Source organism: Corvus kubaryi, unplaced genomic scaffold (genome assembly GCF_017639235.1).
Source record: "Corvus kubaryi isolate FWS band 111438036 unplaced genomic scaffold, C.kubaryi_AGA036_p1.0 37309, whole genome shotgun sequence".
In the NCBI taxonomy this organism is placed as follows: domain Eukaryota; kingdom Metazoa; phylum Chordata; class Aves; order Passeriformes; family Corvidae; genus Corvus; species Corvus kubaryi.
Window position 1 is genome coordinate 167,264 of NW_024581097.1, and position 12,872 is coordinate 180,135.

At 65.5% G+C, this 12,872-nt stretch overlaps 2 protein-coding genes across 2 annotated transcripts in view; one reads left to right on the forward strand and one right to left on the reverse strand.

Annotated features, from left to right (window-relative positions):
- Nucleotides 1-6: 6 nt before the first annotated feature.
- On the reverse strand, nucleotides 7-12,544 carry ADCY6 (adenylate cyclase 6). The gene is made up of 21 exons (XM_042028945.1): nucleotides 11,220-12,544; nucleotides 9,609-9,758; nucleotides 9,398-9,519; nucleotides 9,178-9,289; nucleotides 8,984-9,111; nucleotides 8,203-8,361; nucleotides 7,974-8,115; nucleotides 7,766-7,894; nucleotides 7,283-7,308; nucleotides 7,036-7,183; nucleotides 6,283-6,380; nucleotides 6,118-6,205; nucleotides 5,927-6,043; nucleotides 5,667-5,825; nucleotides 4,184-4,359; nucleotides 4,073-4,102; nucleotides 3,523-3,652; nucleotides 2,716-2,979; nucleotides 1,231-1,435; nucleotides 641-765; nucleotides 7-559 (listed from the first exon to the last, which is right to left on the reverse strand). The coding sequence occupies exons 1-21, from the start codon at nucleotides 12,051-12,053 to the stop codon at nucleotides 431-433; spliced, it is 3,471 nt and encodes a 1,156-aa protein (XP_041884879.1). The 5' UTR covers nucleotides 12,054-12,544; the 3' UTR covers nucleotides 7-430.
- Nucleotides 12,140-12,872, forward strand: part of LOC121665097 (voltage-dependent L-type calcium channel subunit beta-3-like) — a 14,874-nt gene continuing 14,141 nt past the window's right edge. The window contains exon 1 of the mRNA XM_042028993.1: nucleotides 12,140-12,818. Within this exon, the coding sequence (XP_041884927.1) occupies nucleotides 12,140-12,818 (679 nt within the window). The remainder of the gene's footprint in view (nucleotides 12,819-12,872) is intronic.

The following is a 12,872-nucleotide window of genomic DNA, read 5'->3' on the forward strand; positions in this document are numbered from 1 at the left end:
GGGGGGTGAGGGGGCTGCGGAGATGCTGGGCCTGCGCCTCCCCACCCCCCGCAGGCGGCACTTCAATTTGGCACATGGAGGGGGCTGGGCAGCCCCCCGCCCCCAAAACCCCCTGCAGTCCCTTTCCTGGGGGGGCCCCATCTCCCCTCTTCGGCACATGGGGGGTTTCAGCAAAGGGATGGGGGTTACCATGACACCCCCCACCCCAAGAAACACCCCGGTGCAGGGCTGGGAAACACCCCCTAAAACACCCCCGGAGGGGGGGCACAGGGTCACCTCCCCACACCCCCCAACCACCTCCCTTGTGTCCGTTTCTCCCTTTTCTTTGTTTTTTTAATACGTGGATTTGGGGAATTTTCCTTTTTTCTTTGCCTGAGCTCGGCACAGGCTGGGGGAGCCCTCGGCGTGCGGGGACACCGTGGGGACCCCCCTAACTGCCCCCAGGGCCCGCATTGAGGAAGTAGGTGGTCATCTCCCCCTTGCCCTTGACCTTGACCAGCCCTCGGCACTCCAACACGTAGCCCTTGGCCGCCAGCACCTGGTACAGGTCTGTTGTCACCTGGAGGGGGGACACAGGGGTCAGGGGGGCCCGTGGGGGTCTCTGGGTGGGTGTCCCGTGCCCCTCCCATCCCCGGCTGACCTGGATGCGGTCGGGGACCCCGGTGCTGTCCATGCGGCTCGAGACGTTGACGGTGTTGCCCCAAATGTCATACTGGGGCTTGCGAGCCCCGATGACCCCTGCGACCACCGGGCCCATGTTCAGGCCTGGGGGGACACGGTTGAGAGTCAGGGATGACCCCCACGCTCGGGGAAATGGGGGGAGGGCAAGGGCAGGGGAGAGAAAGAGGGTAGGGAAAGGGGGAAAACAGGGTGAGGAGGGAAAAGAAGGGGTGAGAGGGGGAAAGGGGCTGTGAGATTGGAAAAGGAGGGAGTTACGGGGAAAAGAGGGGTGTGAAGGGGGGAAAAAGGTGGGGTGAGAGGGGAAAGGGGAGGTGAGGGGAAAAGGAAGGAGTGAGGGGGGGAAAAGGTGGTGTGAGAAGGGGAAGATGGGGCAGGAGGGGAGAAAAGGGAGGGCAAGATGGGGAAAAGGAGGGGTGAGAGAGGAAAAGGGGGTATGGAAGGGAAAAGGAAGAGGTGACTGGGAAAGAGTGGAAAAAGGGGTGCAAGAGCCGCCAGGCACAAAGCCATGAACGACAGCCAGGGGCGTGCATGGGGCATGCAAGGGCTCACCGATCTTCATCTGGAAGTTGTTGAAGGAGTGCTCGTTGATGTACTTCATCTGCTCCATGAGGTGCATGGCGTAGTCGGCCAGCGCTGCGATGTGGCTCCGGCCCTCACGGTCGTAGGTGGCCGCGTTGAGCCCCGACGCCGCCATGTAGGTGCTGCCGATGGTCTTGATCTTCTCCAGCTGCCGGTACTTCTGCTCGCTGATGATCTGGGGGGATGGGGTGGGGTCACCCCCACAGCGCCTCGACGGGGCGATGGGTACCCCAAATCCTGCACCCCCATCCCATGGCTTCGTGAGTGCTGCTCCGTGGCTTTTCCAGCACCTCCTGCACCCTGCACTATGGCGCCATAAATGCTCCTCCACGGCCTCTCCAGCACCCCATGACCCCATCCCCTGCACCCCAGCCTCATCTGTGGCGTTCCACAACCTCTCCAGCACCCTGTGCACACCATCTCCTGCGCCCTGTCCCCGAACACGGTGCTCTGCAGGCTGTCTGTACCTCGTGCACCCCATCTTCTCGCACCTCATTCATGGTGCTCCACAGCCTCTCCAGCACCCCGTGAATCCCATCCCCTGCACCCCATCCTCATCCATGGTGCTCCACAGCTTCTCCAGCACCCCATATCTGCATCCCCTATACCCCATCCTCATCCAGGGTGCTCCACAGACTCTCCAGCACCCTGTGCACACCATCGCCTGCACCCCATCCCCAAACAAGGTGTTCCACAGCCTCTCCAACACCCCATGAATCCCATCCGCTGCACCCCAACCTTCTCCATGGTGTTCCACAGACTCTCCAGCACCCCAGTGAACACCATCTCCTGTCCCTGTCCCCAAACACAGTGTTCCACAGCCTCTCCAACACCCCATCTTCCTGCACCCCATCCTTATGCACCCTATCCATGCTGCTCCACACTCTCCAGCACCCCACAAACCCCATCCGCTGCACCCCAACCCCATCCACGCTGCTCCACAGCCTCTCCAGCATGCCCTGCACCCCTTCCTGTGGCTCCATGAAAGCTTCTCCGTGGCTTCTCCAAGGATGGAGTACATCCTGTACCTCATTCACGCTGCTCCACAGCCTTTCCACCACCCCGTGACCGCATTCCCTGGACCACAACCTCATCCATGGTGTTCCACAGACTCTCCAGCACCCCATGAACCCCATCTGCTGCACCCCAACCTCATCCATGGTGTTCCACGGACCCTCCAGCATCCCATGAACCCCATCTGCTGCACCCCATCCTCCTCCATGGTGTTCCACGGACTCTCTAGCACCCTGTGCACACCATCTCCTGTCCCTGTCCCCAAACATGGTGTTCCACAGCCTCTCCAACACCCCATCTTCCTGCACCCCATCCCTGTGCACCCTATCCACGCTGCTCCACAGCCTCTCCAGCACCCCACGAACCCCATCCGCTGCACCCCAACCCCGCACACTTCACCTCCACACACCCCCTCCCCTCGCCCTTTCTCCGCCCCAGCACCTCATCGAAGTCGGCGATGATCTCGTTGAGCAGCCGCAGACACTCCACGCCCTCGTTGTTGGCCTCCAGCTCCACGTAGAACTCGGAGAAGTTGCTGATGGAGGCGAACATGACGGCCACGCACTCGCAGGACTGGTAGTAGAGCTCGTCGTTGCGCCGCTCCCGTGCCAGGAAGTGTGCGGCCACGTCCTTGGGCAGGATGTTGTGCAGCAGCCGCCGGTTGTAGGCCTGGAGCTCCTCCATCTCCTCCTTCTCGCCCGTTGCCTGCGGGCACAGACCCGTGTGGGAGCTGCCACAGGACCCCGTGGCCGCCCTGGCATCAGGGTATGGGGAGGGGGTTGGTCCCAGCCCCATGGTCACCCCAATCCTGGGGTGCAGAGAAAGGGTCACTCCCAGCCCTGCGGCCACTCCCGGGTCAGGGTGTGGGGAGTGGGGTGATCCTGGCCCTGGACTGGTCCCTGTCCCATGACTGCCCTGGTTCTGGGGTGCAGGGAAGGGTCAGTTCTGGTCCTAGAGTGCAAGGAAGGGGTTGGTTCCAGCCCCAAAGTCATCCTAATCCCAGGGAGCAGGGAAAGAGTCACTTCCAGACCCATGGTCACCCCATTTCCAAGGGAGCAGGGTCAGTCCTAGTCCCACAACCACCCCGGTTCTGGGGTGCTGAGAGGGGTCAGTCTTGTCCCAGAGTATGGGAAGGGGTCAATCCTGACTGCGTGGTCACCCCAGTCCTGGGGTACAGGGAGGGGGTCGGTCCCAGTCCCAGGATGCAGGGAAAGGGTTGTTCCAAGCCCCCCCACACCTTGGTCGTACCTGGAGCTTCCAGAGGAAGTCGAGGCGGGCGGTGGACTCGACCTGCTGTGCGTGCAGGTACAGGGCGAGCGCGAACACGGCCAGGACCACGGGGGTCACGTAGCGCAGGGCCACCTTCCCCTCCGCCAGGCTGCAGGACCCCCGGGATCCCTGAGACAGGCTGAGGGACCAGCCCCCACCCATCCAGGGATCCCAAACTGCACCCAGACCCCAAAGATCCACTCACCCACCCAGGGGAACCCCAAATGTGTACCCAACCCCAAAGATTCACCCACTCACCCAAGAGGCACAAAACCTGCACCCAGACCCCAAACATTCACCTGTCCGTCCCAGGGACCCTCAAATCTGCACCTAGACCCCAAAGATCCACTCACTCACCCAAAGGAGCCCCAAATTTGCACCCAGACCCTAAAGCTGAACCCACACCAGAGACCCCGAGGCTGTACCCACCCCCCAGTGCTGCAGCACAGACCCCCAAGGGACCCTCCTGCTTCTGCCCACCCTCACCCCCCTACGCCCAGGTCCCCACTGGCTCCAGTTTGCTGCTCACCACTCTCCCTGCGTCACGTTGAAGGAGGGCCTGTGGGGACAGGAGCCAGGGGTCAGTGGGGTGGGGACACAGCTGCGAGGTGGGGACCGCTGGGGGACCGGGGGCACTCACAGGGCATTGGCCAGGACCAGCAGGTCGGCGTTGTCAAAGAGGGCTGCGTGAGGCCCCTCCACCAGCAGCAGGAACGTGGCCTCGATGCCCACCATGAGCAGCAGCTTCCCGATGCTACTGATGTGCAGGAAGACGGAGCAGGCGAGCAGGCTCAGCACCACGCTGTAGCTGAAGTACTGGGGGGGGCATGGTGGGGTGCACCGGCACCCCAGGAACACCGGATGGTACCCAGAACACTGGGTGGTACCCCTGGGATCTTTGCAGCACCCAGGGAACCCCAGATGGCACCCCAGGAACTAGGACTGGCATTCCAGGAAGCCCTGTAGCACCCAGGGAACCCCAGATGGCACCCCAGGAACCAGGACTGGCATTCCAGGAACCCCTGTAGTTCCCTGGGAACCCTGGATAGCACCCCTGGGAACCCTGGATAGCACCCCTGGAATGCGGGATGGCACCTCTGGAATGCTGGATGGCACCCCGGGACCCCCTGTAGCACCCTGGGGATACTGGCGGGCACTCCTGGGAATCCCTGATGGCACCCTGGGAACCTCTGCAGCACACTGGGAACCCCAGATGGCACCCCAGGAACCCCAGCCCTCACCCCAGGAACCCAGGATGGAACTCCTGGGGAACCCTGGACAGTGCTTGTGGGAACTCTGCAGCACCCCAGTAACCTCTGCAGCACCCTGGGAACCCCAGAGGGCACCCCTGGGAGCTCTTTGGTACCCTGGGAACACCAGCCAGCATCACAGCAACTGCTGAAGCACCCCGAGAACCCCAGCTGGTACCCCAGGAACCCCGAATGGCACCCCAAAGAACCCTCTGCCACCTTAGGAATACCAGCTGAGACCCCAGGAACTCCTGCAGCACCCCAGGGACCCCAGACAGCATTCCAGGAACCCCTGCAGCCCCTTGGAAACACTGGATGGCACCCTTGGGAACCCTGCAGCACCCCAGGAGTCCCAGCACCTCCCCACGCCCACAGGGACCTTGCACCCCTGGGGACACCGTGCCAGCACCCAGCAACCTCAAGGGCTCAGTGCCAGAACCCGCTGAGAACCTTGGACCCGAGTGACCTGTGCCAGCACCTGGTGTCTGTGGGGACCCCGTGCTGGCACCCCGCACCCATGGGGACCCCATGCCAGCACCCTGGGGGACACTGCACCCATGGGGACCCCATGCCAGCACTCCAGGAGACACTGCACCCTCTAGGACCCTGTGCCAGCATGTTTGGGGACACCGTGCCAGCACTCTGGGGAACACTGCCCCCATGGGGACCCCGTGCCAGCACCCTTGGGGACACGATGCCCACAGAGATCCATGCCAGCATCCCTGAGGACACTACACCCATGGGGACCCTCTGCCAGCGCCCAGCAACCTCAAGGACCCTCTGCCAGCACCCAGGGAGGACTTGGCCCCAGCAGGGACCCCTGTAGGAACCCAACCCCATGCCCTGTGCCAGAGGGTGCCCGCGGCCGCTCACCTCGGGGAAGTCACAGGCCAGCCCGTCCCCATGGCAGGAGCCCGCGGGGGTCCCCAGGGAGAAGTTGAGAGCCCGGAGCTGGCAGGGCCCCACAGCCCCGGGGGTGATGTTGAGCTCACGGGCGGTGCAGTCCCGCAGGGCCATGCGGCTGCAGGAGAACTGGGGGGCCAGAGGGGTGAGACAGTGCCCCACAGCTCCCCACAGCTCCCCACAGCCCCCCACGGCCCCCCACGGCCCCCCACGGCCCCCCATGACCCTACCATGTTGACGAAGGCGGTGACGAAGACGAGGAGGATGGTGAAGACGGCGATGCCGGTGCTGCGGGCGCGGGACTGGACGATGCCCCGGGAGAGCTGCTGCAGGGCGGCGGGGAAGAGCTGGGGGGGAACCGAGGACCCTGTAAGGCATGGCCAAGGCCCCGCAAAAACCCTCCCAGCCCTCAGGTACTCACAGTGACACAGGAGTAGATGGCGCAGATGAAGAGGATGGCGGCGAGGAGGATGAAGATGCTGACGTAGACCCCGAGCATCAGCGGGGAGCTGGGCAGAGGTGGGAGGTGAGTTGGGGACGGGGTTGGGGGATCAGAGCTGATGTTTGGGGGGGCTGCGGCACTTACTGGGGGAACACCAGGATCTGGAGGCAGCAGATGAAGCAGAAGACAAGGAGGGTGCAGGCCACGTAGCCACCAAAACGGTCATCGACCTTCTTGGAGTACTGAGGAGACAGGGGGAGGTGGGGTGGATGGAGAGAGGGGATGGGGGGGACCCCAGGGGAAGAGGGGAGGGGGGGCTGAGGGGTGGAGGGGAATGGGGGAATCTGGGGGATGGGATGGGGGGAAATGGGAGGACCCCAAGGGATCCAGATGGAGGGGGACTGGGGACATCCCAGAGGATGGGATGTGGGGGGACAGGGGCAACCCCAAAGGGGAATGGGGGAACCCCAGGGGATGCAAGGGATGGGATGGAGGGAGATGAGGGGACCCCAGAGGGTGGGGAAAAGGGGGACAGGAGCACCCTGGGGCATGGGATGGAGGGGGATGGGAGGGACTCTAGTGGATGCAGGGAGTGGGATGGAGGGGACTGCAGGGGATGGGATGGGACATGGGGGACCCCAGGGGATGGAATGGTGGGGGACAAGTGGACCCCAGGAGATGGGAGGGGACGGGAGGACCCCAGGGGATGGGAAGGAATGGAGGGGGCAGGGGATGAGGTTGAGAAGGTGGAGGGACCATGAAACCAGCACGGAGAGGACCCCAAGGGACAGAGGAGAGATGGGAGGGACGAAGGTGCTGACGGGGCCGGGGCAGAGGGGACTTCAGGAGACAGATGGGACAGTGGGTCCAGAACAAAGGGGACAGAGGGGCCCCCACCTTCTTCTCCAGCTCGGGGGTCTGGAAGGTGAGCAGGAACTTCTTGACGTGGTCCTTGCGGAGCTGGTCGATGCTACGGGCATCGATGGCCCGGCTCAGGAACTCGTCCACCTCGTCCTCAGGGTTGAGGGCCTCCTGGGCACCACGGCTGGGGAATGCAGGGGTCAGGACCCTCCCAGGCTCCCAGCTCTGCCTCAGGGAGGGGCTGGTCACGACCCCCCCAGCAGCCCAGCATGGGGACACTCACTTGTCCTTGCTGGAGTCATCAATGCCCTGGGAGACACAAGGGAGATGGAGGTGTCAGCGACACTGGCACGGACGGGGGGGACCATCATGGACCACAAGGACATGGGACATCCCCCAGGGTCACCCGGGATGTGGGACAGAATTCCAGGGGTAAATGGGATGGGGGGGTGTCCCCAAGGGTTCTTGGCAAGGCCAAGAGGGTTCCCAGGGGTCTGCAAAGGAGGGAGGGGTCTAGGGGGGGATGTCAACACCAGCGAGGACGGGAGACCCCTGAGGGTCCCCAGGACTGGTGAGAACCAGGAGGATCTCCAAGGTCACCAGGGACCACCCAGGAACTGCCCGAGGCCCGCAGGCAGCAGGAGGAAGCCACGAGGGCTGCGGGCAGGGCTGGGGAAGCCACCGACAGCCACGGAAGGGCAGTAAGTGGCTGATAGCACCGCGGTGGGGGTCCCCCATGCCCGATGCCCTCCCCGGCACCGCTCACCATCTGCCGGAAGGCCTTGGAGTCCTTGGTGCGGGAGAAGGAGCGCTCGGGCACCCAGCGTGGCACCAGCCCCTCGGTGGAGTTGGCGCGAGTGCGCTGCAGCTTGGCCAGGATGGCTTTCTCCTCCTTCTGCAGGGTGACACGGCCGTGAGGGGGTGACCCCAGCTTTCCCAAGCCCCAGCCGCCCCCCAGCCGCCCCCCAACTCACGCGCTTCTGGCTGCAGCCGACGATCAGGAAGGTCTCGATGTTGTGCTCCTTGAGGTAGGCGTTGCGCTCGCCCCCGTGGCCTGGCTCCACCTCGTAGTCCCCGTTCAGGTACTGCAGCGTTGCCCAGGTGATGTGGATGCGCCTGGGGACGGGGAATGAAGGTGCTGAGCCTTCCCTGCCCGGTGCCCCCCACCCCGCACCCCAACCCAGCCCCCCCATCCCGGCTCACCCAGCTTTGCCGCCTGCTTCCATGTGGTTGGCGAGGGTGACATCGTTGGACCAGACGTCGAACTGCCACTTGCGCAGCCCCAGGACGCCGCAGTGAACCCGCCCGCTGTGGATGCCCACGCGCATGTTCACGTTCACCCCCGTCACCTCGCGCACCAGCCTGCAGACGGCACCGGCACCGCGTCACCCCTGGGCGCTCCGTGGCACCCACAGGCACCTCGAGGTGTCCCCAAGCAACCCTCGGCCTTGCAGGGTTCCCAGGCACCACAGCATCCCATTGGCACCAGGGCATCTCCAGATAGTTCACAGCACCCCCAGGCACCCCATGGCACCCCATGGCCTTTCAGGATTCCCAGACACCACAGCACCCCAAGACACCCCAAAGCACTGCTGGACTCACAGGCACCCCATGGCACCACAGCACCCCCAGGCACCCCATGGCATCCCTAGGCGCTGTGACCCAGACTGGTGAGTTCTGGGGATGTGCCCGGAATGGGACCCATCCCCCAAGCTGCAGTGGCACTTGGGACTTGCCAAAACTGGGGAAATCACAGCCCCCCCAAGTTGCAGAGGCACCAGGGACACACCAGTGCCAGATGCAGCCCCTCAGGGTTGTGGTAGCGCCAGGGACATACCAGCACCACAGTGGGGTGCAGCCCCCCAAATTATGGTGGCACCAGAGATGTCCCAGCCCAGGGGATGGGCACAGCAGGGTCAGGTGCAGCCCCCCAAGCTGTGGTGGCACTGGGGACGGGCACAGCCCCAGTCTCTGCCCCACTCACGAGATGGCCTCGATCATGTCGACGCCCATCTCCACGCAGCAGTGCGCGTGGTCCCCGCGCGCCTCCGGCAGCCCCGACACGCAGTAGTAGCAGTCCCCCAGGATCTTGATGCGCAGGCAATGGTTCTCCTGGGGGGCACGAGCAGGTTAGGAGGGCTCCAGGACCCCCCGAACTCCTCTGGCCCCTCCACTCACCGCAGCCAGCTTGTCAAAGCGGGCGAAGAGCTCGTTGAGTGTCATCACCAGCTCCTGGGCCGTGCACTGCGAGGCCAGGCTGGTGAAGCCCTCGATGTCCGCGAAGAGGATGCTGCCAGGAGGAAGAGCACGGGCTGGGCATGGCCCATGCACTGCCCCAGACACCCTCCCCCAGTGATACCTCCCCCAAACCTTGCCTGCACCCCTGTCCCCACAGTACCTGACGTTGTCGTGCTTCTGGATGTAGATCTTGTGGAACATCATGTCCTCCTTCTTGGTGTTGATGTCCTCCTTCATCTCCATGGCCACATGCTGCGGCAGCACCGAGAGCAGCAGCCGCTCCTGCACCCACAGCAGTCCCATCAGCAGGGCTGGGGTGCTGAGGGACCCCCACAGCCCAGCACGGGGACCCCTGGGACCCCCCGTCCCACCTGCTGCCGGTTCTCCCGCTGGAGGTGCAGGCGTGCCTGGATGTAGCCACGGGTCTCCTGGAAGGCCTGGCGCTGCGACACCTCAGCCGGGTAGTGGGTGCAGACCCCCACCACGTTGGTGCAGAGGAAGATCAGGGCATTGGCGCTGAGCTGGGGGGGAGGTGGGCTCGGTGTGACCACCCAGGGATCCCCAGCCACCTCTGCCACCCTCCTCTGTGCCAGAGAACCTTGGCTTTGGTAGGGTGGGTGCTGTTCAGGGGAGGAGAGGGGGCCGCAAGGAGGGGGATGTGGGTGTGGGAACATGGGGATTCTGGGACACGGGGCAGGGAGGATGCAGGGACATGGAGACACAGGGGACAGGGTCGGGGGGATGTGGGGCACCAAAGGACATGGGAAAACAGGGCAAGGGGGCTGCAGGGACATGGGGGACTTGGGGCTGCGGGAAACCAGGGAACAGGGGATGCAGGGACCTGGGGACACAGGGTAGGGGGGCAAAGGGGACCTGGCGACACAGGGTAGGGGGGGCAAAGGGGGCATGAGGACTGGGGACACAGGGGACATGCATAGAGTGAATGTGGAGGACCTGTAGATCCAGGACAGGGGGAACATGGGGATGTGGGGATGTAGAAAACCAGAGCAGGGGGGATACGAGGATACAGGGGCCTAAGGCTGAGGGTACATGGGGACCTGGAGCATGGGGGTCATGGGGACGCCCTCGGGAAGCAGAGGAAGTGGGAAAGCGGAGATGACTGCAGTGGGAGCTGCGGTTTGCCCCATCCCCATCTCCCGGGACTGGGGCCAGGGCTATTTATAGCGCTCCAACACAGTGGGACACTGGGAGCAGGGGCCTCACACCCCCCCCAACCCCGGCCCCATCGCGTCCCCCTGGAGCCCCATCGCTCCTACCCTGAGGGGGTGAACCCTAGCCGGGGGGGTGGCCCCTCCCATGACCCCGCTGGCCTCGGATGTCATTGTGTTCCTTGCCCTGGGCCCCGCGGGGACGGCACGTGGCCCGGGTCCTGGCCAGGCAGGGCGAGGGTGACGGGTGACGAGTGGCCCCGTGCGAGGAGGGAGAGCTGCTGGGGCTGGGAACACGCGGCCCTAGGGTTGGGGGAACGCTCTGCACCCCCTGTGCAAGCAGCACCCTCCTGGGAGAGCCCACCACATCAGAAGGGCAGGACAGGGGACACTGGCAGTGTCCCAGCCCCCCTGGGTGACAGCCACTCCCCTGCCCTGGTGCCCTGGACTTGCGTCCCTCCTCGGGGCTTTCTGCCAGCCCTACAACGGGGGCTTTGTGGGTGCGCCTTCTCCCCAGTGCAGCCCACAATGGTGGGTCTGTGCCGGGGTGAGGGGCCCATCCCGTCCCTCGGGGACTGCGGCACTGCAGAGACCCCCGGCCCCATCACGGGACCTTCCCTGGGGCTCCCCTACCCCGGGGCAGCCAAGGGGCCCCTCCTGCCTCCAGAATTTTCCACCAACAGAAACACCAAGTGCAAAAAAAAAAATCCCAATTTTTTTGGGAGAGCGGGATTCAGGGAGGGGAGGTCCCCACCTGCAGGTGGGCGGGATGCCGAGGCGCAGCCCCTCCCGGGTGTGTCCCTCCAGCCCTACCTGCTTCCAGAGGAAGGGGTCGGCAGCGTTGCGGTGCCAGGCGATGGCGAGGTGCAGGACGGAGAGCAGCACCCCGGCCAGCACGGCCGCCCGCATCCGCACGGGCAGCAGCGTGTAGGTGATGTAGATGAAAAAGACGCTCCACCAAACGCCCTCGGCCGCGCTCCGGGGAGCCACGGCCACCGTCCCCAGCGCCTGCACCCCGGCCAGCAGCCCCAGCACCACGTAGCTCACCACCCACATGTAGTCCTGGGGGAAGGCGCTGCGACTGCACAGCACCATGAGGAGCAGGAACAGGGCCGTGGCACCGGCCAGCGCGGCGGCCGCCGGCACGTGCGGGGCGCCGGGCAGGCAGAGGAAGAGCAGCATCACCCCGCAAACCAGCACCAGCACTCCCATCAGCACCGTCAGGCTGCTCTGGTTCATCTGGAAGAAGTAGCGCTGGTAGAGCCGCTCCAGTTTGGCCGACTGGAAGCGTTTGGAGCGGAAAACCTGGAGCAGCCGCCGCCAGCACTCGCCGGCCGATGGTCGCCCCCCATGTCCTCCGGCTCCCTTCGGCCCCTTGGCCTCGCCGTCCTCCAAGCCCGCATCCACCGATTTGAGTCCCAGGTCGCCCGCGGGCCCTTTCTTGCCGTAATGATCCTCCTGCCAAGTGCAGCGCAGCCCCCGGGGGGGTCCTGCACCCCGCTCCATCTCAGGGTCCTGCAGGCAGCTCATGTAGCGGGGGCCACAGAGGCCGGCTTGGGGCCGGGGGCCCTTCTTGCCGTTGCGCTCCCCCCATGCCGTCTTCCGCTCGTCCACCTTGGGCACCAGGATGCCGCTGAACCACGACATGCTGTGGGCATCAAGGAGGGGTCAGCGCTTGGTCCCCCACTCTGACACCCCAAAAGGGGCCCTGGTGTCCACGGGGGTGCAAGGCCATGCAAGGGGTGGAGGGTCCTGGTGTCCCCACCGCCACCCTGGAGGATGCAGACCCCAAGTCCCAGCTCTCCCGCTACCCCCATGGCCCCTGTGGGAATGGCCGGTGCTGGGTGCCCGGTGCCAGAATCCCGGTGCACGGTGCTGGGTTCCCGGTGTCGGGTTCCCGTTGTCCCGGTGCCCAGTGTCCTGGTGCCCAGTGCGTGGCCCTGCCGAGGCCGCCCCGAGCCCGCCCTTCCCGGTGCAGCGACCTGCGACAAAGCTGGGACCGACCCGGGCGTCCCGGCCCTGTTTGTCTTGAACGGCGGCCAACGGGCTGTACCGGGCACGGCCGCCCCGGGGCACCGGGAACCAGCCGGGACGTGGCAGCCGGTCCCTGCCCCGGGCGAGCTGCGGTGGAGAACGGCCACCGGGAAGGGCCGGCCCCGGTGGCGGCGGCGGCCGCCTCCCTCCCTCCCTCCCCGGTCCGGGCACGGGAGCTCCGCCGAGCTCGGCCCGTTCACCGGGACCCACCAGCGCCCTCCGGCCGCCGCACCGGACGCTCCCACCGCACCGGCAGCTCCCGCCGCACCGGACCCCCCCGAGCACCGCGCAGCCCTCCGGGGCCGCACCGCTCCGCCGCCCGGGGGCCCAGCCCGGTGTCGCCCTCCCGCCCTGATCCCAGTCCCAGTCCCGATCCCGGTCCCGATCCCCGACGCCGCCGCCGCCCCGATCCACCCCCCCCCGCCCCTCCGC

Coding starts and splice junctions, on each gene's coding strand:
- ADCY6 (XM_042028945.1), bottom strand. CDS start 12,053: ATGTCGTGGTTCAGCGGCATCCTGGTGCCCAAGGTGGACGAGCGGAAG. Junction 9,112..9,177: donor GCTTTGACAAGCTGGCTGCG/GTGAGTGGAGGG, acceptor CGTGCCCCCCAG/GAGAACCATTGCCTGCGCAT. Junction 6,044..6,117: donor CCATCTACTCCTGTGTCACT/GTGAGTACCTGA, acceptor GTTCCCCCCCAG/CTCTTCCCCGCCGCCCTGCA.